General features: G+C 43.3%; 1 protein-coding gene across 6 annotated transcripts in view; it reads right to left on the bottom strand.

The window, feature by feature from the left end:
• yeats2 (YEATS domain containing 2) overlaps positions 1–26,957 on the bottom strand; it is a 41,877-nt gene that overhangs the window by 14,591 nt on the left and 329 nt on the right. For 3 of the 6 annotated variants that reach the window (XM_079530467.1, XM_079530472.1, XM_079530468.1), the window contains exons 2-19: positions 26,494–26,599; positions 26,246–26,343; positions 25,631–25,723; positions 25,287–25,514; positions 25,100–25,209; positions 22,457–22,618; positions 18,864–18,975; positions 16,813–16,857; positions 16,562–16,733; positions 14,037–14,261; positions 12,638–12,805; positions 9,658–9,749; positions 8,282–8,470; positions 6,518–6,749; positions 6,013–6,174; positions 5,171–5,274; positions 3,480–3,629; positions 138–320 (exon numbers count right to left, since the gene is read on the bottom strand). In XM_079530467.1, the coding sequence (XP_079386593.1) occupies positions 138–320; positions 3,480–3,629; positions 5,171–5,274; positions 6,013–6,174; positions 6,518–6,749; positions 8,282–8,470; positions 9,658–9,749; positions 12,638–12,805; positions 14,037–14,261; positions 16,562–16,733; positions 16,813–16,857; positions 18,864–18,975; positions 22,457–22,618; positions 25,100–25,209; positions 25,287–25,514; positions 25,631–25,723; positions 26,246–26,343; positions 26,494–26,593 (2,625 nt within the window). In that variant the 5' untranslated portion in view covers positions 26,594–26,599. The remainder of the gene's footprint in view (positions 1–137; positions 321–3,479; positions 3,630–5,170; positions 5,275–6,012; positions 6,175–6,517; positions 6,750–8,281; positions 8,471–9,657; positions 9,750–12,637; positions 12,806–14,036; positions 14,262–16,561; positions 16,734–16,812; positions 16,858–18,863; positions 18,976–22,456; positions 22,619–25,099; positions 25,210–25,286; positions 25,515–25,630; positions 25,724–26,245; positions 26,344–26,493; positions 26,600–26,957) is intronic. The other 3 variants (XM_079530471.1, XM_079530470.1, XM_079530469.1) reach the window with 3 other exon arrangements.

Below are 26,957 nucleotides of genomic sequence, written 5' to 3'. Positions count from 1 at the left end.
TCATAATTACCTATAGGTAAATTGAGCACAAAGCAAGTGTTAAGAGGCTTTGAAATGGCAGCATGGTATAAGGTCCAATAATGAGAGAGAGACAGAGAGAGAGAGAGAGAGAGAGAGAGGTACACTATAACACTGACCTGTTGGGCACTGTTTGCCGTGGCAGCGCCGACAGAGCTGGGGGTGGAGCTTGCGGCTGTAATGACTCCGCCCGTCATCCTCAGCGTGGTCGTCCCCGGCTTGGACAGGTGACCCGCCGCCCCAACCGTCTTCACAGAGCCGTCGGACAGCTTCACCTGAGAGCCCTGGGACCCTCCCACCACCTGTCAATCATACAAAACCTACTTGAATTCCCGGTCTAAAAGAGTGCAACAACTAGAGTATTAGTAGAGTATTTGAGTATTATTTTTTTCTTAAATCTTTTTATTGAGATTTTCACTGAAAGATATCCCAGGATCAGGTAGACACAGTAATAGTCATGATCACAGATCATATTCCTTGGGTAATATGACAGATTTAAAGTAAGTATACAACATAAGATCTGAGTTCTTTTGTTTGCATGTAATAGGTACAGAGATAAATAATAAGGTGACTATAGTATTTGAGTATCTTAGCGATTATTCTATCCATTACTTTTTTCAATTATTCGAATAATCGAGAAGCGCGATTAACCCAGGGCCCGGCGCCACAGGGGTGCCAGAGGGGGCCTGGCACCCTCCGCTACAAATTGTGCGCCCTCAGTTTACATTTTTGTACACTTTTAATCATCATCATCATCATCATACTATAATCATCATCATCATCACACTATAATTAAGCCAATGTCTGTCTGTCTGAATGAATGAATGAATGTGTGTCACTGTAACTGCCGTTGCTCCTCACTGCCTGCACCAATCGCTCCCACTATTCACACAGGCATTGACCATAATAATATGGAGGTCTTAACGAAGCCCTTTTTCCAATTTAACAAATTATAAATTAATAATGAATTTATTAGTGAATTAAAAATGCGAAAACGCACCCAGGGTGCAGTACCCCTCACGGCCACAAGGGTTCAACTGCGCTCTCAGTCATTTAGCTGATGCCTTATTCATATAGCCTGGCTAATAAGCCAGACTAATATCACACAACACTGTCGCGGTATATCAGTCTGGGCTGGCTCCACTTGGATTTCATTTCCCGGGGAACATTTTCTCTTTGACGCAATTGGTCAGAGCTACTGTCAGTCAAAAGTCTCAAGCATTGAACGTCACTGTACCAAAGCCCGCCTATATTGCATACCGTGTCCCGATTGGTCCGACCTGTTCTCTGCTGTAGGAAAGAGGCGTGCTACTGAGCCTCGCCAGACCGTAATCCGCTGGTAGGCAACTTTTTTTTGCCAACGGCTGATTCGGTCTGGTTTATTAACCAGGCTATTATTCATACAGATTGATGCCCACTTCACAGACGGGTCAAACACATCTGCCGCTAATTAAATTAATAGTGGCCACGTCCGACTAAAGTGTCTCATTTAGCAAGCATGCGATTCGCTAATGTCAATGCTCTTTGGCACAGCTAAATCAAACACACATTATTAATTTACTTAGCTGCAGCTGTCACTGCCCTGCTATAAACACGACTGTGAAAAGGGTCCGTCTACAGCCAATGGGATCATATCACATGCACTTTCATTGCGTACCGAAGCTATATATATATATGGATGTGCTTTCATCCACTTTACAAGCACCCCATGTCCCAGGGGTGGAGTGTGGCGAGAAATGAAAATGGCTATTGTGGTGTTGCATAAGTTAAGAGTTAGACTGCACAGCATGAGAAGAAGCATCAGCCTCCCAGCACAGCAACACACAGGGGTATTGAGGCAGACACTGGCTGTCCCCTGGAGTAGTCTTAATACTGTGCATGTGCAATAGATGGAAACATTAGACCCACTTAAGACTTGAAACTCTTGAAAGTGTTCGTGGCACACCCATTTAACACGGCAGACATGTTAAGTGGTCAGATGGGTGGACCGTGTGCATTTTCAGATTCCGTTTATTTTAATGATCAATCAACCCATTGTGTTCCGGGTTTGATCAATGGAAAGTAACAGATGGTAAGTTCCTAGTTATCGGCATCAGGACAAAAACTTTTTTTTTTGTTTAAATTATATTAATGTAATATAATTCAAATGTTAGTGTTTTGCCAATTATTTGGGGTTCCGCTTACAATACCCTCGCGGCCTTACTAGAGTAATCTTCATACCATACTTTATAGATGGAAGAAAACATTAGACATAGTCTTCCAGCTCCATTCTTACCAACATTCTGATTTTCGTCGCTTAAAATACAACAGCAAAATGCAGAATCTAAGCTGGCATCAGTAGAACCAGGTTATTGTTGATGCCAATTCTGTCCGTACTGTTGTTCTCAGCTCAAAATAAATCTGCCCTAACAACAATCTTCTTTCCAGCTGAATATTTTAAAGGTGTAATCTTGTCAGGTGCTAGAATATTAAAATATACCGGCAGTAAAGTGAAGTGAAATGGGGGCGTTCTCTTGGCAATGAGAGGTATCAGATTCTTGCTCAGAACTTTGCCAAAGGTGTAATCATTAGCTCTAATCTGTTGATCAAAGCACAATCAATTGCCCCCCTCATTACCAACACACAAAGCTTCTTCATGGCCAACTCAGAGACTTGTTGAAAATGTGGGGGAAAAGAAATCACACCGACGTGTGAACTGAGCAATGCAACAGTGTCACCCAGCGGTATTGCAGCTGTCCGTACTCAGAATGACATACGGACAGACGCACATCTGTACTCAAATAGACATACGGACAGACACTAAGGCTGTCCCCAAACATTTGAGGGTTCGAACGTTCGCTCGTTAGGGTTGGCACTCGAATCTTAATTAATGGGCTTGAACCATTCGTTTTTATTTTTTTAATTCTTTTCCTTTTTTTAACTCGAAAATATATCTTGGCGAGAGTGCGATATGCATAATAAGAGTACTATGTTCATGTTGTGTTTACATGTTACATGTTTAGATGTTATTAATAATGGTGTTAAGCACCATTATTAATCCTTCCCGGGGACGGGTTGTGAACTTAACCCTTATTTCACTGATAGTCTATGCAATGTCGATCTATTCATGAATTGTAGCCTGGTTAAAAGCAGGAGGAGCTTATTTATTAATTAGAAACGAATGGTTCGGATGTTCGTTCGAAAATTCCTGCCGAAGTTCGAGTCCTAAAAACAGGGCTAGGGTACAGCCTTAACAGACACACATCCATACTCAAATAGACATACGGACACACATAGCTGTTCATTAGAGCGGTTAGGCACCGCTAAAGAAAACTAAGTTATGTGCCGTGAAGTATGTAGTACCACATGTTAATGTGAATATTTGTTCTTTACACATGGCAATTACAGTGGCATCTACGAAAATAAGACAAGCGTACTGTATATGGTCAAAGAGCCATATACGCTTGTCCCCTCATACTGACCTGAGCCAAGATGGCAGCCTTCTGCCCTGCCGTCACACGGATGGCCTGCTGTGAGACGTTGGCAGGAGACGAGGCCGCGAGACCACCTGCTGAGCTGGAACTCCCATGTTTTCCAGAGCCCTGCGCTGGCTGGCCCACCAAAAATGTGCCCTGGTGGAACATAGAAGACAGCTGTGGGGCTCTATACGATAAACTGCATCAACACTAGCCTGGCTAATAAGCCAGACTAATATCACACAACACTGTCGCGGTATATCAGTCTGGGCTGGCTCCACTTGGATTTCATTTCCCGGGGAACATTTTCTCTTTGACGCAATTGGTCAGAGCTACTGTCAGTCAAAAGTCTCAAGCATTGAACGTCACTGTACCAAAGCCCGCCCATATTGCATACCGTGTCCCGATTGGTCCGACCTGTTCTCGATTGTAGGAAAGAGGCGTGCTACTGAGCCTCGCCAGACCGAAATCCGCTGGTAGGCAACTTTTTTTTGCCAACGGCTGATTCGGTCTGGTTTATTAACCAGGCTACATCAACACACCAATGCTACCACATAGAACCAATCGAGCTACGGTTCCATTGTGACACTTTCTCAGCTTGTTTGTCTACAATTTTGAAGTTTAAAATAAGTGGTTAATCAGATTTAGTCGATTATATATTAAAAAATAAATTAGAAATGTTTCGCACTGTAATAGGCCGATTTGAAAGATTTGGGGTAGAGGTCATTTCTTGGCCTACTAGGGTGTGCGTGCAAGGTTACACGCCGATTGGTCCAGCTGTGCATGAGATTAGCTGCATGAGTGACGCACACGGGCGCGCGCACACACACACACACACACACACACACACACACACACACACACACACACACACGAATAGTGTTAAGTGTGACCCGGGCAAGTTGAAAAAAAGTTTAACTCAAGCGATTTCGGCCAAAGCAAACTTAGTGACATCCAATACAGTAACATGACCCAGTTGGAGAAGTAGTTTGTTATTGCTGTGTTCTGAGCTATGTAAATGTACTAGTGAAAGAGAGAGAATTGTCTGTCTCACTCATTGTGCTCGCTTGTTTTACCACGCTCAACAAATAAACTGGCCATCTACACATCATGCGCTATCAAATTCACAGAATATCAGTTGAAGAAAGAGAGGGATTCATACATCATTATTTTCTTTTTTTATCACGGTGTGATTTAATATGGTGTGAATGCAGCTCAAGGCCTCTCTGGATCAGAGACTTCATTACCATCCATTGGCTTGAAATGCACAGACAGCGTTGTTCCACAACGCAGCTGACTAGGAGATCAATGCGACAGTAATGAATGTACCTAATTAAAGTTACACCAGGCTCCACGGCTGCACCAGAATAGAACCTAACTTTACGAAATGAAAAACAACCAGATCCATAGACAGCCAGACAGATATAATGCGCGTACCCTTTCACACCCTACGAGGGGATATAGTTTAAAAACAAGGCTTTGAGGTGTTATATAAAGTGTTGTGATAGGCATTAGCAGGATAATGTGCAAACTTGAGTGCCTAAGCCTTCTTTGGGCATGCAGAGAGTGGGTTTATGCCACTCTGCACATGATGCTGTGACAGAAGACTTTCAAGAATGACATCAAAGCTAGGGAGGGAAAATAAAAGTGACAGGGAGAAAATGCTGTGTGTGTGTGTGTGTGTGTGTTGTACCAACCTGTGGGGTCTGTTTGAGTATATACGATGTGTAGGAGAGATTGGAAGGTAAACTGCTGGAGGAGGTGGTGGTGTGTGACGAGCTGTTGTTCTGGGATTGCTGACCTAAAATCAGATGCACACACAAACATCATCAGCCTTCAACCTCATAAAGAAGCCGGTGACACTTCTGGCTTAACGTCTTGTGTACTATGGCTGTAAAGTGGTGTCAATATGGGGGTTTGTAATCTCGAGATGGAAACAAATCTGATTTGAATAGTTTTATATTGAAGCTGCAGAAGATCACGTTTTACCAAACATCCCACAGATACATATATATTAGCATAACTGTTTGAAGGTATTAACATTCTTCTGTTATCTCCCTCAACGTCTGGGTGTTTCCAGCCTTACAAAACAGCCTCTGAAAACCCAGTGCAACTCAATATGGCGTCACCAGCAGTATGAAAGATTTAAGCCCTGCAGTACTTCAGTTATGTTGTCCAACAGATGACAGTTCGGCTGACTCACCACCCAGGGGGCAGTGTCCGGACCCACTTTGAAACCCCACCACAGAGGTTCAATAAATAGGAGTCACTTTGTCAGAACCGTTCAGTAATATATTGTTTGCAAAGAGTAAAAATACAGCTAATGGACAATGGAAAGATGGGTGGTTGCAACACTTTATATCCCAATCACCTGCTTTTCCCAAAAGGATGACGTACAAAACATGGCACAGCATAACACTTTTAGCTGTGACAAATATTATTCAAACATACAGTAGGGAGCCAATTTGAACCAAGAATTCTTGTTCTACTGCCATGGAATTTGTTCAAACAGCAAGAGAGTAAAGACGAGATGAAGCACCTGCAGAGTTGGAAGCTCGGAGGATAGCTCCCTGTGGGATCAGCAGTAGCTTGCCCTTGCCTGAGGGATTCTTGCTATTGGTGGTTAGATATAGCTTGGTGCCTGGAGGCAGGTTGGCCAAGTTGGCCAGATTGTTGGCAGGTAGCTGGAGAGTTGCCATCACTGAGTTCAGACGTGAAAAAGCAGAAATAGAGATATTAATGTTTCATCCTTTTCCTTAATCGAGTGTATGACAGAAGGGCTAGGAATAATACAGTACATTTAGATGCACACGATTATTTATTTTCTAAAGGGATTCTCAAATAAACTGTTAAAGAGCTTAAAATATTTTAAAAATACAATACAATAAAGGCAGGAAATATTATTATAATAATTTATATAAGATTATCTAAAAAATTATATAAAATACAATACCAATTGGTATTATAAAGTGGAGAAATAATGGACCAAATAAAAGTTAAGTTTTCCATTTTGTGCCGAGTTGAGATAAGATATGCATTCTCACCTCCACTCTTCCCGCTTCCCGAACCGCCAGATGCCTTGGTGACCACCTGCGGACCTACTATGCCACTCGTTCCGCTGACGATGGCCTTAGCGACACCCTGGGCCACGACCTGCTTGCCACCCATCACCTTGGAGCCAGAGGGGCCACTCTTGGCCACTAGAATCTGACCACTGCTGATCGCCACTTGCTTGACTGCTGACTGGAGTGTCGAACCAACAGGGATGCCCAACATCTGCAAGCATGGACCACAAAAACAACATACTGTTCAGAAAATAGTGTACTTGTGTTACTGTGCTTGTGAAGGCTATAATGTCCCCACAAGTATAGTAGAATTTGATAAATACACAGCGTCCTCACAAGAGAAGTGGTTGTTTTATAGTTAAAACAGATTTGGGGAGTTTACAATGAAGTTTTGGTTAGACATTAGAGGTTACGCCAGGGCTCCACCGGACGCGTTGCGTCTCCGTCGCGTGCGTCAAAAAACGAACCAGGGCAATTTTTATGCAGTCACGCAACGCGGGCAGTGGAGCCACCCTTCATTGATTAAAAAGGGAACATTCCCTGACGGTGACGGAGACGCGACGCTGACGCGCCCGGTGGAGCCCCGGTGTTAGGCTCACTCACCCAATAATTCATTCTTAACACTTGGAGTCGTTTTGGGGACCAGTTTCATATTCATTTGAAAGTTCTGGCAGAAAACGTGTATTTAGTAAAATATCTCCACTTTTCCACGAGCTGCACACAGTCGGCATTCTCTCCGGCGAGGGGCCCGGAATGAGTGCAGGACTGAACATATCAACACTTACTTTAGGAAGCACAAATGTATGGGGCACACAAAATAGGTGGTGTGATCAATTACCCCACAATAATCGCAAAACACACTTGTCAATTGTGTGCCCCATACGTTTGTGCTTCCCAAATATCTACTGTTCCCAAAATACATTTCAGTCCAGCTTTTCCTTGTGGAAAAGTGTCAATATTTTACTTAACACACATTTTCTTCTAGAACATTCAAATGGATATGAAACTATAGAGGACAATATCTGATTCTTAGGAATGAATTACTGGGTGAGAACACACACAGTGCTACAAGTTTAAATGCCGACGTGGTCAGCCTGCTAACTGTGTGCGGACAGGACCGATCTGGCTCTGTATTTGGAATACATGAAATCTATGTAAGATCACAGACATTCTAGGGATATTAACAATATTTGAAAGGTGATTATTAGGAAAGCCAGACAATAATGCCAGAGTAACATTTTCATGCGCTTGTCCGGAAAGATGTATTACTTCTCCCGGACAACCGGACAAGCCTTAATGTCAAGCCCTGGGTTTAGGGTTTGGGGTTAGAGTTGTGCCTGATTTAAAGTAGTTGCGCACTGTTGTCGCGCACTGAAAATAGCAGATGAGATCATGAGAACCACAAGTCCCCAGGACGTTTATGTGATAATTTTAGCCTAAATGTCTTATTGTACCTCTGCACTGTTTTAATTTCTGGCTAATAAAGTATTCAAATCAATAAATGTTTGGCTTCACAGTCAAGGTTAAAAATGACAAAACTTAGTTTTGAAATGCTATTATTAAAATCTGCGTCCTAAAAGTCTTCATAAGTACAACAGTATACAAACGTGAAACCCTGACAGTGTGTGGGTGTTTGTGTGTGTGTGTGTGTGTGTGTGTGTGAGAGAGAGTGTGTGTGTGTGTGTGTGTGTGTGTGGTTGTGTGTGTGTGTGTGTGTGTGTGTGTGTGTGTGGTGTGTGTAACCTTGCTGGATGTGGCCCCGGTGGCCCCTCCTCCTGTCTGTTTCTGGGGCGACATGGAGATCACGTGACCCCCCTTCACTGCGACAAACTGCTGCGTTGCCGTGGCGACAGGTTGCTGCTGGGCGGTTACCGTGGAAACCATCTGCTGCTGCTGAGTAGGTACTTCCCCTGGTTCCTGCTTGATAATGACCTGCAAAGACACCAAAACTACTGGTTCCTGCTTCACAATGACTTGCAACGACATCAAAACTACTGCCTCAACGTATTACACAACTTTTTATTTAACTTTTTGAGTGGTGCTGCTAACCGCTCCAACATGTGACTGTGTGTGTTTGCGTGTCTATTATTCGGTAGCAGGTCACTGTGGTTACCGTCATGTGAAATCATGTAGATCTATAATTCATCGTCATGTTAAAGGCACCGCTCACTTCACATGGGTGTGATTTTATATTTATATAAAATATATATTTATATTTATATTACGTCTTATGGGATTTTTGAAGGGCGTTAGCCCCTCCTATATTCAGCTATTAGTGTCGATTTTCGTCCTACACAAAGACCCATTGACAATGAATGGAGAATTTACGTAATATGCGTCTGACAAAATCGGCTTAGTGTCTATTTTTGTCCACACAAACATTAAATTCCCATTGACAATGAATGGAGAATTTTACGTCATAGTGTCTGAGCAAATAGGCAGTGTCTATTTTACGTCATGATGATGTGCGATGATAAGATCACACGGGTGTAATTTTTAAATAATGAATAGTTAATATTTGCATCCTTAAAAACTAAAAACAACAAACACTAAACTGATGATTTAAAACAAAATACTGCAGGGTAACATCTATATTTCTTTAAAAGGCTTTTCTATGAGGAGGTACCCAAAACTTTTGTTGCTCAATAATATCAGGGTTATTTACCACCAGTAAAGTGTGCAGCAGACACAACCCTCAGACCTACATCTCAGCAATAACTGCTGAAAAATCTATCTCAGATTATGCATTATTATTACATTTTCTTTTTTACATCTGGTGGGAAGTGGGTGGATTTCATATCCTGCAGGGATTTGTCTGTTGGAAGGTGATACACAACTATGCATTTCTCTGTGCAATGAACCCCCCCCCCCCCACTTCAGAGTTATGTCCCATTTAAGTGGCGTGCCAAGGCGCTCACATCAGCTGAAGATAGCACCGTGGTGCTCTATTAATACCGCACAACCTCGTTAGCAGGACAGATCCTGCAGGGACGATTTTCACACGAGACGAGAGGCGCTTGAAACGATCAGCAGATGGATGGTTTTTCTTCTTTATTTTTTATTAGTGTAGCAGGGAATGCAACTGTTAGATATGATACGACAAGACTGTACGAACTCACCTTCACTCCCGAGGAGAGGAAAGTGCCTGTGTGAACTTTGGGGGCCGGAGAGCGAGTGCCCTGGGCAGAGGACTGTTTGGCTGAAGGGCTTCCTGTGGGGGACAATTACAACCACCAAATGTTAATTAGGTTAAAGTACTTCCCAAAGAGATTGCCAAATACCAGCTAGATATGGTCATAAATGTATTTACATTAGTTGAAACGATTTTGATCGTATATGATTTATACGATCAAATGTTTGTACTTATGTCCGTGACAATAGATCAATCAGACTCCATGAGAGTTGGAACCCCCTCGAGGACCCCATGTTGAGAACCAGTGCCATAGATAATCTTTGGCTGTTCTAGCAGATGGATAGAAGGAGCTCAATGTGCTAGTCTCAGTGATGCTTAGCCTGGAAACCAGACCAATCTGCCAGGGGAACAAAATAAGGGGCAATTCACACTATGGTCCCGGGTGCGCACTCGGGACCACTTGGCAGATGTTGTGGTAATGTGAATGATGCGTACCGTTCCCGGGAGCGGATCGCCCAACCGTCCCCGAGACCGCATGGGGGGTGGATATCTGGACCGTTGAAGTGTATTCAGATACGGATCGTTCTAATGTGAATGCATGCGTACCTAAAGAAGGAAGTGGACTGTTTTTTTTTAAGAACGTGACTTGGGGCGCGTTCGGAAATAGCGCACTGAGCACACTGTGCAATGCAAACTAATAGGCGAGTGTGCTCCCGGTGCGCATTTCCGAACGCACCCATGATCTCTAGTCGACGAGCCAAGCGTCAACAAAAAAAAAACACAGACGCTGCACGACGCGTAACACCAGCTCATTTATCAACGCCGCCCGTCTCCTGTTGAATGTGCTATACGCGCAGCACCGCAATATGCGCTGATCTTGGACTACAGGTGGCTCTTGGGCTTTGCTTGGCATAGTTTCCAAAGTAAAACAAAATAATAATAATAATAATGCTAAAGTAGAATCCATTAAACTAATATGGAGACACTGGAGCACAGAACTGACTGACACAGTGAATAGCAGGCAGGCTGACAGTGAAGTAGTATAACGGCAAAAGAGCCAAAAGAGGCAATGCAATGCAATGCAATGCAGTGTGTCTGGATTTATTGGAGACAATGTCGCAGAGTTGATGGTCAGTGTCCGTGCGCACCAGCCATCAAGCACACCGCCATCTGAAGGATCAAAGTGTGTTATGCAAGTGTACCCGGGTGCGCTGTTGAATCTCGGGCAATGTGAATCATGGCCATCGGGGACCAGGCAACCGTATTCGGAAACGGTTCCAATTAAAACGGATTCAGTCCCTCTCTGTGAATTGCCTATAAATGGCCCTCAGCAGATCAGTCTGGCCCCGCTCGGTTGTGATTGGATTTCGCTGCCTGTAAAGTTATGGGGCACCAATCAGGAACCAGCATGCAAATATGAAACAGGTTTATCACCAGAGGCATTTTTTTTTATCTGCACCTTGGAAATGCAGGTTCCAGACTAATTTCTACGTAGTGATACTAGTCTGGCCACGTCAGGCTAAGAGTGGACCCAAACTATGTTAAACTTTATCCCTTTACTTGCTGCACAAAAGGTTTTTTGCGAGAGTGTTGAATCAGTGCCAACGCCCACATGGACATTATTCTGCCTGACAGAATATCAAAGCCAGAGCAGCTGGGGGGTGTGCAGTCGTGGACGGAGTGTGAATGTGGCCGAGTGGGTGAGAGGCGGAGGCCTTCCTGAGTGGAATGTGAATTGCTGCTGCAAGGAAAGCTAAGCTGTCGAGGGCGATAAGTTTAACCTTGGGGTCCAAGCTCTGCGGGGAGCAGTGCTCCATCCAACAGCGGCTCTATGACCAGATCACGAGACTCAACCCATAACCTAAGCACCAGCTTCAATATCCTGCCCTCGGACAGAACATATGTGCAAATATAATCCCCATGTTTTGGTGACATGGGAGTGTTCGTTAACCATGAGGTGGAAGCATAGTCAATAAGAGTCCTTGGTGCAAAAATCGTGTTATTTGGTTGACTTCCATGATCGCTTTTGAGGACTTCTTTTCACGCCGGAAAGTTTGTTATGCAAAATACTATCCTAATAGGTGATTTGATTTCATCTTTGCTTGTGATTACCATCTCTGACCGTAAAGCCCCAGGATTTACTGAGGTTGGAATTGTACCCAAAAAAGTATGGATTGTGTTTTTCCCAGGCGTAATGACAGTTTGTTATCGGAAAGCCACCGTCAAACTTAATTGTATGCCTATACAAATCCGCTACCTATTACAGTACCTAACACCCCAAGAATCCAACGGACGGCAATCCGTCATAGCAACGGATAACTATAGTCCCTGCATACACAATGCCATCCAGCTCCTATTCATCTTCTTATCTATGATAATAACCCTAATCCCTGCCTGCATACACAATGCCATCCAGCTCCTATTCATCTTATCTATGATAACCCTAACCATGGGAAGGAAGTGGCCCGGTCACCATGGAAACCTCCCATGCGGCCAAAGATGTTGCTGAATCACCCCTCGTCACCATTTAGGAAAGGGAGACGGAGGACGCACGCGCTCGCTCTCACACACACATACATACATCCCTGTACACTCACACCACAAGGAGGAAGAAAAGAGAATGTTGCTGAATAAGGGGGAAATAGGTGGTTAAAAATAATAGAGAAAGACAGCAGGAAAAAAGATGCAAGACAGAGTGATGAGAAGGACCAAGCCACGTACACATAGTGTGTGTGTGTGTGTGTGTGTGTGTGTGTGTGTGTGTGTGTGTGTGTGTGTGCACGTGCGCGTGTGCGCGTGTGAGCATGTGTGCGCGTGAGTGTGTGTAGGAGGCAAGAAAAGTAGCCCAGCGGCAGCTTTGAATTTCATCACCGCTGTTGCTCTCCATCGAGCTGCTTTCATATTCTGTGTGTGGGCGGCGGCTTTAAGACCTTCTCCACTTGGCTCTACCCGTCTACACTGGGTACCTGCGGAGGACGTACCAGCCATGCCGATGACCTGGCCCGGCTTGTCCACGATGATGTAAGGATTGTTGAGCACAGAGGAAGAGGAGCAGCCCGAGCCCTGCTTTCCATGGGCCGAGTTGGAGGGAGTACGGGGCAGTGGGGAGTGGCTGGGTGTGGAAATGGGAGAACCTGGGAGGAGGAAATTATATTAGATTACATAACGCACGCACGCACACACTTTTATTGCTGTCCGGAAGGAACGAATGAACCCCATTTTTTACGTTTGGATTTAAAATAAATGCTATTGAAGACCCTTTACGTCAGTGTTGGTTAAAGGAAATATTGAACCAATGGAAAAAAGTGCTTCAGAAAAAACCTCCTAACTTGGATCCTCAAACTACTGTATCTGCAAAAGCAGCCAACTCCACCTGTTTAGCCATATTTTTTTCTTTTCATAAATCAGTGATATTGAACACCCTTCACATCTGTGTGTTGGTAAAAAAAAAAAGTAACCAATGAAATGTATTAACGCTTCTGAAGAGAAAGAAAGTTTGTTGGACTCATTTAGTAATGGCGATTTTGGCTTCCTGGTTTTTTTGGGAAGTGAAAGGGAAGGGGTTTCGCCTGAGTAAAGCACCAGAGTCATAGTGACATGCCTATATATGGCAGGGTTAGGGTTATGGTTATGTCTGAGTCCTGTTGTCCCAGATGCCCAGATGCCCACATACCACGTGAAGTAGGTGAACATCAGTGTGTTCAACTTGCAGAGAAATAAAAGAAGACAGAAACCACAGAAAGTTGGTCATTGAGTCTGGGTTGAGTCCACAGGGGAAACTCCTCGCGCATCTCACACGACCATGACAAGTACAGTACTGATCCCCTTGCTAAGGGGTATGCTATTCTGAGAGCAGAGAAAAGTCATAATGGAGACATTGTTTTAGTGGGGTTTATAGTTTACTTAAGTGAACACAAGTACTTTAGGTAAAGTTACAACATTTTGTCTATTGGAGTGTTTATCAAGTTTATGTATTTTTTGAGTGGGCGAAATTGCACAATACTCGCTATCAGAAAGGTCAGACTCCAAAACACCCAGCAGCAATCAGAATTAAGTACGGTACTAGAATTCACCAACTCTCTTGGTTGTATTTGTGTGCTGATGCATTCCTTTGCTTTTATTTAATTCTCCAAAGCTACAATTGGAGGGACAACATGCATTTGTCCTTGTTATTTAGGGAAGACAAAATATATTCATGAAACTACTGGAAAAAAAACAATGAATTTGTTTTTCTTTTTTTGGGAATGTTTTTTTTTAATGTTTAAAATAATAATTATTAAAAACAAAATGTAGGAAACAAAGGGACCCATAAAAGTGTGTCTGCAACCCACAAATGGGTCCCAACCCACTGTTTGGGAAACTTACCAGACACAATCTTACAGCTCATGGTGATTGGTTGGAACGACTTCCCTGGGGACTCAATGGGGCTGGGTGCCTGTCCCTGAGGGACGATCTTACAGCTGGCCGTGATTGGCTGGAAGGCGGAGTTGCCGTGGGAGCCCAGCGTGATTTTGTCGCCCGGTTTGGGTCTGGTCGGGGTGCGTTCGCCGTGCGCCACTGCAGACCTCCCCGTCTCTGACTTGATGAGACCTGGGAAGGGGGGGCGGTATTGAGCATGGATCATTAAAACTCACTGAACCTCATCTCAGAGTAATTAGAGAGACTCATCCTGCCACACACAGATAGAGCACAGAGTAATGTAATGTGGGGGCAGACACAAAGGAGAAAGGGGAGAGGAGCATGGTAGAGGCAGGTATATCAGATGGCAGAGTGGGAGTGAGAGAGAGAGATTACCCACTTCATCAATAATTCACTGGCCCGTGGAGGAAAAGGATGAAAGAACTGGGGGGAAAACAGAAAATTGGCTCACTTGAGAGAGCAGGGGAAGGAGGACAGTATTGAGTAATGGTGGGCTGCAGGACCAGCGTGTGATGAAAGTGACATCATTCAATAGCGCTGGCACTTTATACATGGCCTTCATTTTCTGCAACGCACACATAAAACTCACTCGCTAAAGTCCTCTGCCAAAGTTTACATTAACTTCTCTCGGGAGAAGAAATGTCTCCTTAAAATTTTTGGTTTGAAAGGAAGAGGAAAAAAAAGGAAAAAAAGAGAAACTTGGTTCACATGAGTATTGAGTTGGAAGTTTTACCCTCTGAAAAAAAAGAGTGTGAATTTCAGATGCCAATTACACTTGGCATGAAAATCTAGGTCATATTGAAAGAGCTGAAACAGCTATTTGGTGGAAAAGAAAGTTGATGCAAGGATTTCATACAGACATCAGTGCTTATTAGTTATTACCTATCCTAAACCACTACTTTCTCTGTCTCTCCTCACCAGTCACACATGTCTCCCTTTTTCCAATGGTACTCCCTATCACTCTTCGTAAAATGAGGACCACCACCCCTTACATCCTGCACCACACAGTGGTGTATTGGATCATCTTGTCAAGCTAGGCTAATCTAGCTACATTAACCCATTTTGACCTGAGCTCAGATTCTAAAAATGTCTTCTACATCCTGACAGTTTTCTGAAAAAGCTATGTTTCTATGTCAGTCGTTCTTCGATTTTTCAAAAATAGCAGACCTACAAGCTCGTAGCGCGCCACTCGGTGGCGCGCTATGAGCTTGAAGATCTGCTATTTTTCAATAGCTAAAGCACAACATAATGCTAACACCAAAAGGGGTTCCCGCCCAAAATGGGTTAATAAACATTTCTGAACAAAACATATTTAACATAACAATATACAAGGACTATATGCGACTTCAAAAACGTGGACGCCACAGATGTCGTCTCTCGAGACCATGGGCTGTTGGTGGGCCTGGCAGCTCGCTTGGGGCACACCAGCCTGCCTCGTTTAGAAAGGTGCACTGCGATGTCCTGCCAACCGTCCAGCACGTGTAACAGATGCTTTTGCTTTGGAAAGGGTGGTACGCACAGCACAGTGGTACGCACAGCACAGTGGTACGCACAGCGTCAAAAATCATTGGCCTCGACCTCCCATCCGTCTCCTCTATCTACACCATACGCTCTAAGCGCAGGATGCAGAAGGTGATTTCCGACCCCTCCCACCCTGCCTGCTCTCTTTTCACACCCCTGCCCTCAGGTAAGAGACTGCGGTCTCTAAAGTGCAATACCTCCCGCTTTAAGAACAGCACTTATCCCGAGGCTGTTCGCCTCTTGAATGCTGACCCTCTTTTCACTCGCACTTTACAGCGTGAAGCTGCTTTGTAACTGCGATGAATTGCTATTTATTTATTCAACATGAATTGTAACGTTTTGCATTCTTCTTATTTATTGGTATTTGGTCCCCCTCATATGATGTTTGTACTTTTGTATCTTGTCTACTGTCTGAATATGTGATATGAATATGTGTCTTTTTGTATGTCTGTTTTTAGTGCACTGAAACAAATTCCAATCAACCCTGTTGACATGGCATGATGGCAATAAAGTCTTGAATCTTGAATCTTTTTAGCGAGTCCCCTTTTTCTATCACTTCTCCCATACCTGCCATTATCCACCAGATGCCTCCAAGTAGTCCTCAACAGTACATTTTGACCTTTAGCTTTCCTCTAAGTTTAGTTATCTTTCTCATATTCTCATTAGGATGAACTTTGCCGCTTCCAAGAAGTAACGTTGTTGACTTGTGGTAGAGTACAGACATGTCCCCCCGGCCCCCGGCATGTGTATATCAAGCTACATCTCCAGGTGCAGCCCTGTGTACAGTATGTCCATCTCTCATCTCTTGCTCTCATCTCTCTTTTACACACACCCCTTACATTGGAGTAGAGCGACTAAATGCAATCTGAGATGGACAGTGTAAGACCTTTAGTTAAGCTCACAAGATTAGTATATTTTTATTGCAGACCCTGCATTTCTCCGTGTCTCACCTTTGTCAACGCTGGACTCCTGTAAGTGTGTGCTGGGAGAGATGGCGCGTCCACAAGCCTGCGTCACAGAGGATGACAAGGGGCTGGCTGCTCTGTGGTACGACCTGGAGGACGAGGGGAGAGGGACGTAATCTTCCCCTAGAGAGTTCCTGTGGAGCTCCACATCAACCACCTGCAACACACAGAGCCCATCAACAGAGGAAGACGGAAAGAGAGAAGAAACTGAGAGCAAATGTGTGTGATCAACTTACAGTTTCTGCCCCCAGTGTCTGTAGACCTGTATAGGTTCTGTCCAACTGTGGAGAGAGAAAACAGAGGGAGCTTTACATAGCTTTACATTTTTATAACAAATACTTATGTAGGATCAGGCTGATGTGTGAAAATTCCCTCAAAAAACGTTAATGATTCTATTTAAAAACAACCAGTCAGACTCAGAGGGGGCAACCACCACCACAGAGGCCTGGGTTTGACTTCCGACAGTGTTCGCAATTGAGAAGGATTATCTCCTTGTTGCCGCACTAGTGACCCCTGCTGGTTGGTTGTGGCGACCATTCGGCATGTAAGTAAACTGAGGGAGATAGCATGAACCAAGTACTTGCCCACCACTGTGGAGATTGGTGTCAATGCCTCCACTGCAACTCCGGCCTGACCGGGCGCTTCCACAAACACAACTGGCTGTGTTCATGAATGGGAATGCCAGCAGGGGATTTTGTCCTTGTACAATACATTCTAAACAGCGAATACTGGTTGGCTAGGGTGGCTGTTCAGCTAGGAAAGATAGCGTGTTCTTCAGCATGCGTTACGCTCCACCATTGAAACGGTTTAAAATCCTCAGTGTTGGGTGAAAAGAAAATGGGTGAAAAGAAAATGGTACAACAAAATTGTGAAGAGTAAAAAGAAAAGCATTACTGGGCAGTGGGCACATGAAGTCATGTTACTGTCTCCTGTTCTCTGACGTGGCTTCGCCCAGTCTTCACCCAGGGGCTATAATTAAGGGGTGTACAGTGTACACTGTACTTTGGACACATACGATTTATGGTAAACAAAAATGTGTGTTATCTCATACTTTGCAGGTGGTGTATGCAGATTTTCAGTGAGTGATTTGAAGTGATCAAACTTGTGAGGAAAGATTATGCAGGAAATATTATCAACATTAATTGCATTTTAAATTGTGTATGTGTGTCAGATACAAATTCATGACTTTATTGCCCATTATATACTGTATATATTTCCGTGAAATTTCTCTTTGGTTCAATTAATTTTAATTAATTTCCATGCTGATGCAATTCATTCTGAATGAATGCACCAATACATTTCTCCAAAAGATGTCGGGGCACCGGTGTCCATGAGTAGATTGGTGAGTGACCGGATACCAGTCATGTGCTGGTCCAGTGGAGAGTGCTACAGTGCCCTCTCCTCTTACAGTGGCTGTGAAAATTGCACCGATATGCTTTTTGGACTCCCTTTTGAAGTTCCACCGGTTTTCGTCTTCAACTCAGTTCTTTTATGTATGCTTGATATGCTACAACTACACTATTATATAGATTGTTTATGGTTTGCCATCCCCTCAAACTTAAAGTTTTGATTTCACAGTCTGTTAACACTATTTTTTCACAGCCATTATGTATGCTTGATATGCTACAACTACACTATTATATAGATTGTTTATAGTTTGCCATCCCCTCAAACTTAAAGTTTTGATTTCACAGTCTGTTAACACTATTTTGACCTACAGACATACAGTATAGACGTATCGCATATTAATATGTTAATTGTTCTCTGACCCGACACTTTTAAAGAAAAGTGTGCAGTATGCTGCTTTAACCTAGCCTGGCGCGGCCAGACTCATAGCAAGGGTTTACTGATGTTTCATATGCGGGGAGGGCGACTGTGGCTCAAGAGGTAGAGCAGGTTGTCCAATGATCCATGGGTCAGCGGTTCGAATCCCGGCTCCTCCTGTCTACATGTCGAAGTGTCCTTGGGCAAGACACTGAACCCCAAATTGCTCCCGATGTGCTGGTTGGTACCTTGCATGGCTTCCGCTGCAATCGGTGTATGAATGTGTGTGTGAATGGGTGAATGTAATGCACAATCTATGTAAAGCGCCTTGGATAAAGGCGCTATATAAATGCACCATTTACCATTAGCCAAACATCAGTGAACCCTCGCTATGAGTCTGGCCGCGCCAGGCTAGCTTTAACCATCAGATCTCATATGACGGTTGACCACTGTAACCTACTAAACCTACTCCAGGTCTTCTCTATCTGAGAAGTGGCAGTGAAGCTGTGATTGACTGACTGACCTTTAACTGGTGAATGATGTCGATGCGTTTGTTGCGATGGTCATTGAAGTGAATCTGGATCCTCACTGGGAACTCTCCCCAGCCACGCCGCGTCAGGTGGAAGGGAGGCTCACTGAGAAGAGGAAACACATCAGAAAGGACTACATCACTCATCACTGAAATATGAATGGGCAAAAAAGGAAATAAGTCGATTCTGAGACGAGAGATAAATATATATATATTACTCTCCTCTCATCCTTTCTGGCCTAAGATGAAGTTAATAATCCCCTAAAATCTATTACTTGAAAGTTGGTCTTTCATCTCCTCTCGCTCTTTGAAGCCTGGTGTTTTCATCCCCACAGCACCAGAGACTGAGCAGAATTGCGTGTGTGTGTGTGTGTGTGTGTGTGTGTGTGTGTGTGTGTGTGTGCATGCACACACACACAAGTGCGTGTGTGCGTGCTACACGTACATGCATTCCTGTGGGTGTTCCCGACTTCCCGTGCATGCATTTATGCACATTAATTGATGACACTCTGCAAAGCGGTGTGCCAGTTTTCGTGTCATGTTTCTGCCATCCAACTATACTCGGCTTTGGGTCCAAATGGAATTCAGTGGGTGGGTGAAAATACTCTATGTCAGTCAAACAGTGGAAGCTTACTGTATGTGGTGTTAGTAGACAACGTGTGTGCCTTGTCAACAAAAGCAGCACGGGTGACTATGTCTCACTATCAGGAGTGTTTTGACTGATTACAAATACAGGACATAATTTGCTGAAAATCCACTGGTAAACCTTAATCTAAATTTAGAGTTTCTTATGTCCTCAATAACAAAAACACTTGTCTAATGATGCTACAACACTGTGTCGTGATGAGAACTCTGCTGTGTGATGAGAGAACGTACTGAATATGAACACTGGAAATAAAGCTCCATTTATGGTCTTCCTGAGTCAAATACCAACACATAAAGAATGGGTGGTTGCATACATAAATTAGAAACATCATAGAAAACATGTATGTCGTGGCAGAACACCATTACCGGTACTAAATACAGTATGCCAGGCCCATTATAGAATTTTAACAAACAATTTATAAAAGTTGCATATAGTCACTTAAAAAAGCATGATTGTTTTGTCTTATTGACCATTGGTTTATGAATCTCAAGCGATCTTAAATTTGTGCAAAAATGAACGTGGTAGACAATTCAGGTTGAACCGTGGAAAACTAAATAAAGTAAAATGCACCTACAATCACAAGGAGACTTAATGCACACATCAAGTAATGTAATTTGCTGTAAATATAATGCACATCTCCAGAATATTATTGTCAAAACACATCAAACAGCCTGGATCACAGTGGACATGATTTGACTAAGACCGAGACCTGTGAATCCCAGAGTGGAGCGAATGGACAGGTACAGGACAGGTATAGCAGAGATATAGTATGTCCTCCCCTCCAATACAGGGGCCAAATCAGCACAAATCTAACAAAACGTTTCTTGGAAAACGAAAGGGAAAACTCATTCCGTTCTGTTCTGTTCTGGCTGAGTAGATGTTTGCCAGAAGGTTTATAGCATAATATCTGATCATGTCTGAAATTCAAAACACATTGAGTTTGGATATTGGCTTAATTCCTAATAATATGCCAGTCAATTCGCACATAAAAAGGAGCGCACTGTAGCTCTCTGCAGTTCATAGGATGCTGAACAAGTAATTACTTACAGGGCATGAAACCCTGGACCAATTTGTGTTTGTTTTAATTCCCTTTATAGGTTAAAAACATTGCAGGCTGACTTTATACACCATGACCTACAGTAAGCAAACACAGCAAATACAATTATAATGGGTGTGATAGATTTAGGCGTATCAATGTGCGTTGACAACATTGTTGACTACTGTCAATGTTTGCACATGGCATGCCTAAATGTAAGACATCTGTTATTAATTTAATTAACTGCAGCTGCGTTCCTAGGTGTACTGTAAGGTCAGTTTGCCATAATAATTTTACTCTTCTGTAGCTTTTAACCTGTACAGAAAACAAACTACAAAATCTGCATGCCCCTTTAATTTGACCTCAAGACCATTGTATAGATTGAATCTCCAGGGGTGTGAGAAACTAGAGTGTCAACCTGCGTGCGTATATGAACCTGCGTGCCATGCCTACTGTATGTGTCCACACCTGAGTGCTCCAGGCCAGACACAAGCTCTCTGAGGTGTCAAGTCTTCTCAAGTGATTACGCCATCCATCTCTATGGCCTTGGGTGTGTCCTATTATAGTGTCATGTCACATGCGTTGATGTTGTTGTGCTGACTCATGCTGGCCTCAATAATAATGCCGGGAACTTACATGCATGCTACAGCGTGCATGTGTATGGCCTGCATGATGATCAATTAAATCTTAACTTATGACTTGGCAGGCACTATCTATGGGCAACAGGAGCCGATTCTACGTTATGCATGCCCTTTCAGAGAGCTTAGACTTCATTGTCCCCAAGGGGAAATTCCTTTCCAAGGCACTATAAATATTGGACAACAGCAGCCAGAACAGCACATAATAACAAGTTAACAACATACAATGATAGACAGCTCTACACAGTACTCAAGCCTGTGCAGCGAGGCATATGGTTTTGGCTGCAGGTATCAGGCTTTTGCCAAGCCCATTTGCAACTCAATGTTGTGTAGCCTATAATGCACAGAGGGCTTATATTAGAGTAAGGTGGTGATTGAGAGAGTGCAAGATGTCCTGGCTGTACAGATGTTGCAATGTGTGCAATATATGATACTGTTCTTCAAGGTTGAGTGTGGGGAGACCAATTATCCTGACAGCACTGTTGGTTATGGCCCTGGGTGCGTGTTTGGCCCAGTTAATAACAGTTGTAGATTGGCTAATTTTGAAAATGTTGGCAAAGATTTGCATGTCCATTATTGGACTCCAATATAGGGACGCCAGGTTGAAAGTGGTTAAAGGAGGAGGTGGAACAGTACAGTGTCAGTAGGATGGGCTAAATAATGGCTTTGGTACATAACAACAGTAGACGGAGAAGGGAAGCTACAATTGGCTATAAGCTAAAGTGTCCACAGTGGGGCAGTGTTCATCACATAAGCTTTTCGCTGGTGTGTGTTTACTGATGAGATGTGGTGTTGCCATATAGTTCCAGGCAGACATGCTAAATGCTATGTTGAGGCACAGGTCGACTTGGCAACAGTCAAGTCTGTGACAAGAACAGGTTCTCTTCCTGACCTAATGGCTCGATTCTTTCCAAACCAGTTTCTTCTCCTTTTCAGTCTAGTGGTGCATGGAAAGGGACAATAACTTTTGACGTTGCAAAATTAATAACAATAATGTATGCATAGAAATAAGCAGTGTCTATGGCAACACAACACAACACAGTTACAACATATTATGTGATCAGAACATGTTTCACCCTGTCTCTCTACCTTTATTTCTTGCCTAAGGCAAGGCAAAGAAAACAAAACACCACCCAACTGCACAGTTCAATAACAAGAGAAGCCCTGCCTGTTTTACATGTGCATGATTTACAAACACACAGACTGGTTCTTTATCCAAAATACACATGGACATCATGTAAACGGTAACACACACACACACACGCACCTGACTTCTACCAGGTCATTGGGTTTATAACTGGGGTGCAGGAAGAACCAGACTTTCTTGACAAAGTGGTCGATGCTTGGCTCCCTTCTGGAGCCTCTGACGTACACCATCCATTTGTGGGTCGACTGGTCGTTCTCCTCCCGCTTATCTGGAGGGATGTATCTGAGGGAGACAGAGAGACAAACACAAACAGGAGTTTAGATATGTATGGGGAATGTCGATTCATCTGCAGTGTCTCTGGCTTGGCCATGCACTCCCAACGAAACACAATTGGTCGCGATCTCTGTCGCGGCACTACCTAGCGACTCCTACAGGTTGGTCGGGGATCTGGTTCATTAGGGAATGGAACTGCGAGGGATAACATGTTCTTATGCATGCATTTACGCCTGAAGTCCTCACTGTCAGGATTCAGACCAACAGTAGGGGTTGGCATTAACAGGGACTATACACATGGGTGCAATTAGCATGAAAACGACATGGGGATAGATGTAAAAGGGTGACAACTAAGATGGATGGAGAAAGGGCAAAGAAGTGTGGGTGGGTGAGATAGAGATTGGCTGGGAGGAGGCTGCTTCTGAGAATTGTTTTCCACCGAGAGAGAGGGGGGAGGAAAGATTGATGACAGCTTGAAGGCGATGATGAAAAAGTACATGGAACGACACAGCCAGCTATGTTTACCTACCTAAATAATTTGGCACCATGTATCCGGAGACAAATATGTCACACACAAACAACACCAATCAAATAACTTGAATTCTTTGTTGTCTGCGACTCCTGTCCTGCGAGCATTAGATCTGTGTTCTTTGCAGACACCAGGGGGCCCCCATGGACAAGCCTCTTGTGTTTATCTAATATTTTTGCCCCAAATAAAAATGATTGAATTAGGTGTTCTTGTGAAATAGTTAAGCAATCTGAATCAACCCCCTAATGAATATGGGGAAACAGAAAAAGTAATCCGTGAGAAAAAGTGGCATTTTGCAGTTTTACATCAAGACTGGGCTTGTAGGAAACACGCTCTTACTCAACTTCTCCAAAGAGCAATAGAACAAAAACAATCTACTGTAAGAACAGCCAATGAAAAAAGGGGGGTATATAGGATGAAATCTGTCAGCATTGATTTTATTTAACCCACTCTGGGAACCCCTGGGAACCCCTTTTGGTGTTGCATTATGTAATGCTTTAGCTAATGAAAAATAGCAGACCTACAAGCTTGTAGGTCTGCTATTTTTGAAGAATCGTGAAAGGTGACATGAAAGTGTTTGAGAACGACTGACATAGAAAAACATAGCTTTTTCAGTCAGGATTTAGACCATTTAAGACATTTGCGGAATCGTTCCCAGGTCAAAATGGGTTAAAGCCTCTGGTGTTTACATCTATATTCCTTGTTTTGCCGACATTGTTACACCACACACAAGTTGCAAAACAATAGGTACATGCTTTTTCTATGACCAGATGTTTGACAATATTTGGAGTTTTGCGAAATGTGATATATTGTTGAACTTCCACAGGGTCAATCAACAACCACGGAACCACCGTTCTCAACCACCAGTCTGCAACCGCAGACCAGGCACATGTGCAAGCGCAGTGCGCACACAGTACTTTCTGTATTGTTTGTTCCTCCATCAGTTATGCCTCCATGGCATGTGCAGTAGTAAGCAAAAATAGCCAATCTACCAGCTCACAATTCGTTGAGATGCGACACGTTGTGATCTTATAGATCTGCTTTTGAAAATGTTTAGTTTCCACACAGACTTTTCCCCCAAGGGATATGTTCCCCTGTATAGTCTGCAAGGAATATGATTCTTTCAAAAACATTCTGCCAAATCAGTTAAAACAAGACATGGATTTGTAATAAATCTTACGAATAAATGTAGTAAGAGTTGAGCTCAGCTAAAATTGATTATTTTAAGGTTACTGCAGTATATACTTTGCTGTGGAGTTAACACTAGTATTAAGCCATCAGGTACTCTTTTGAAACCCTAACTCAATCTCATTCCAACAATGACTACACTGTTCCTCTATTTACTCTGTTCTGTTTGTCTGTAAAGTGGAAGTTTCTCCATATTGGAGGCTGTATTTAGCGGGAAGTAGAGATGTTCTATAAAACCGTCCCACGGCTGACCTAACACATAACACTATCCCTTAACGGAAGCAATTTATTTCATAACATGCTCATTGTTGTGCAATCTTTACTGGAAGGAAATTATCCTTGCCGCTAAACACTTAACCACACCAGCGGAACCAACCCCATGCCTAAAATGTAACCACATAACAGTAACAATGCCTAACCTTAACTAAAATGTATTATTTTAATCACACCAACCCTGTGCTTAAACTTAACCACATAAACAATACCTAAACTGAACTAAAATAAATGTATTCATTTTACCACACCAAACCTTGCATGCATTTTAACTTGCTGCAAGCTATAACCACTTAATTACCACCGATAAATCAAATGGCATAGAAGAAAGAAGATGGTCGAGTATCTAATAAAATGTTCTTATGCTAAATTTGAAGATCTTGTGAAATACTCAAACTCTGAAAGAACATTTGAAAATAATTATCAGTTCCCACAACTTCCCAGGGAAGTGTTAAGAATGTGATCGTAGGGTTTTTGAAACCTTTATGTAAATAACATACTTTGATACGTTGCCCACTACAATGGTCTTCTTTGCGTATAGTCTGGAGGCCTCATCCCCAGTCGTGTGGTATGTCAGCCTCGGTTCGACTGAGGGAACGCCAAATGTGTCCTGCAACACAGAGGTGATAAGCGTGACGAACTGTTTGATTCTCAAGCTTCAACGTTCCTCAACTTTCTCCAACTCACCCTTACTGTGTTGCGCCTGCGTTCCTGCCTGCCACCATCGTCTCTCCACGCTCCCTCACCATCTCTCTCAGCTCCTTCTCCTTGCTGTGAGAGGGATTCCGATTCTGAGGGGGCGAGGGAGGGGGTCTCAGAGCCCTGGTTCAGGGGAGAGGAGGAACGTGATGGAGACTCCAGGAACCGCCTGATGGATGGATGGTTTAGGATTGCAGGGTCACTCTTAGAGACCTGCTGGGAAATACAAATACAACAATCATTTGGCCATAATCATGCAGCCCTATGTCATATGTATCACTCAAATCCTTGACCCTCCCACAGCAAACATGATTTTGCTGAGGAAGCCTTACCTCTGGGAGCTTTGTCACACCAGCGTTGGCATAATAGTTGGCCACTATGCAGGCTCTTAGCTTATCCATCATCCTCCTGGCTTCATTGAGTCGCTGCAGGAATAATGGAGATAGGGAACCACAATTTGTTTTTCCACATAAAGAATGCACCAAAGTAGTAGCTTCAGTCTATATAAACCAATTCATACGTGCATCAAAATATAAACAATACCAATGCACAAACAAACACAGAGTTACATGTGTACTTTATATTGCAAAGTAGTATATTATTTAGGATGACCATACGTCCCGGTTTGGCCAGAATTGTAAAAAAATAAAAAAGGCTTGATTTATATTATAACATTCAGTAAATTGACCCGTATTCGGCTATTCGCTACAATTAGAATAATTATGTTCTGTTCATTCTCACCTAACGACCAATCAGAAAACATGAACAATGCATGCATTGTGTCTGAATTCAAAGCCGATGTGTGTCAATCAGCCGTTGCCTGTACTGTATGCAACAGCTATGGTGCGTATACATTTGCACGTACGTGAACGTGCATGAATTGGCATGCACGAACTAAGGGGGTTGAAAATACGGTCACCCTAATGGAACTGCATGTTTCAAGTTACCTGGCCTATCACTTCAATCTCATGCTCTTTGTTCTTCATTTCCAATGAGAACTGCTCCCTGATGATAGCTTCAATCTTCTGCACAGTTGCTTCCCGGGCTGACAGAGTGGAGAAAAAAAGACAAATTGATTGTGTGACATTAATTGGAGGTTGGTGCCCTCAGAACACTTTGCTATGGAGCAGGTGCATTCATTGACACAAACTGCAAGGATGTGATTTAGGAGCATTTTTGATTTAGGAGGTCCTACCATTATGTTCAACCACTTTGTTTCTCTTGCTCTCCTGGACCAGTGAGATGTCCTCATAGTCTGGATCATTATCTTCTATCTTCCTCTTGATTCCTGACATGACAGCCTGAGAGGGGAATGAATAAACAAACAAACAAATAAACAGAACAGAACTATCTATGCTGGCACAGTCAATACATAGTAAGGAAAGCTAGCATTGAGTTAGCCAGCAGCAGCCAGTGGGGGGCAGGTAATGCCTGCAGATAGCACTGTAATTAGGTAGCAATGCTACCATAATAAACATTATCAGACGGGCAGCAAGTGCACTACGCGAGCCCGGTGTCAGCGAGGCCTGCAAGCTAACAATATTTCACAGCGCACTGCTTGCTGGACAATTTATCAACGCAAATTATTTGTATCGAAAAGGCAACGTTAGTTATCTTAACTGGCCAGTAGCACTAGAAGTACAGTACAATGCTGCATAA

This window comes from Electrona antarctica (assembly GCF_951216825.1).
Source record: "Electrona antarctica genome assembly, chromosome: 19".
Classification (NCBI taxonomy): Eukaryota; Metazoa; Chordata; class Actinopteri; order Myctophiformes; family Myctophidae; genus Electrona; species Electrona antarctica.
This window is presented reverse-complemented; position numbering and strand designations above follow the sequence as displayed.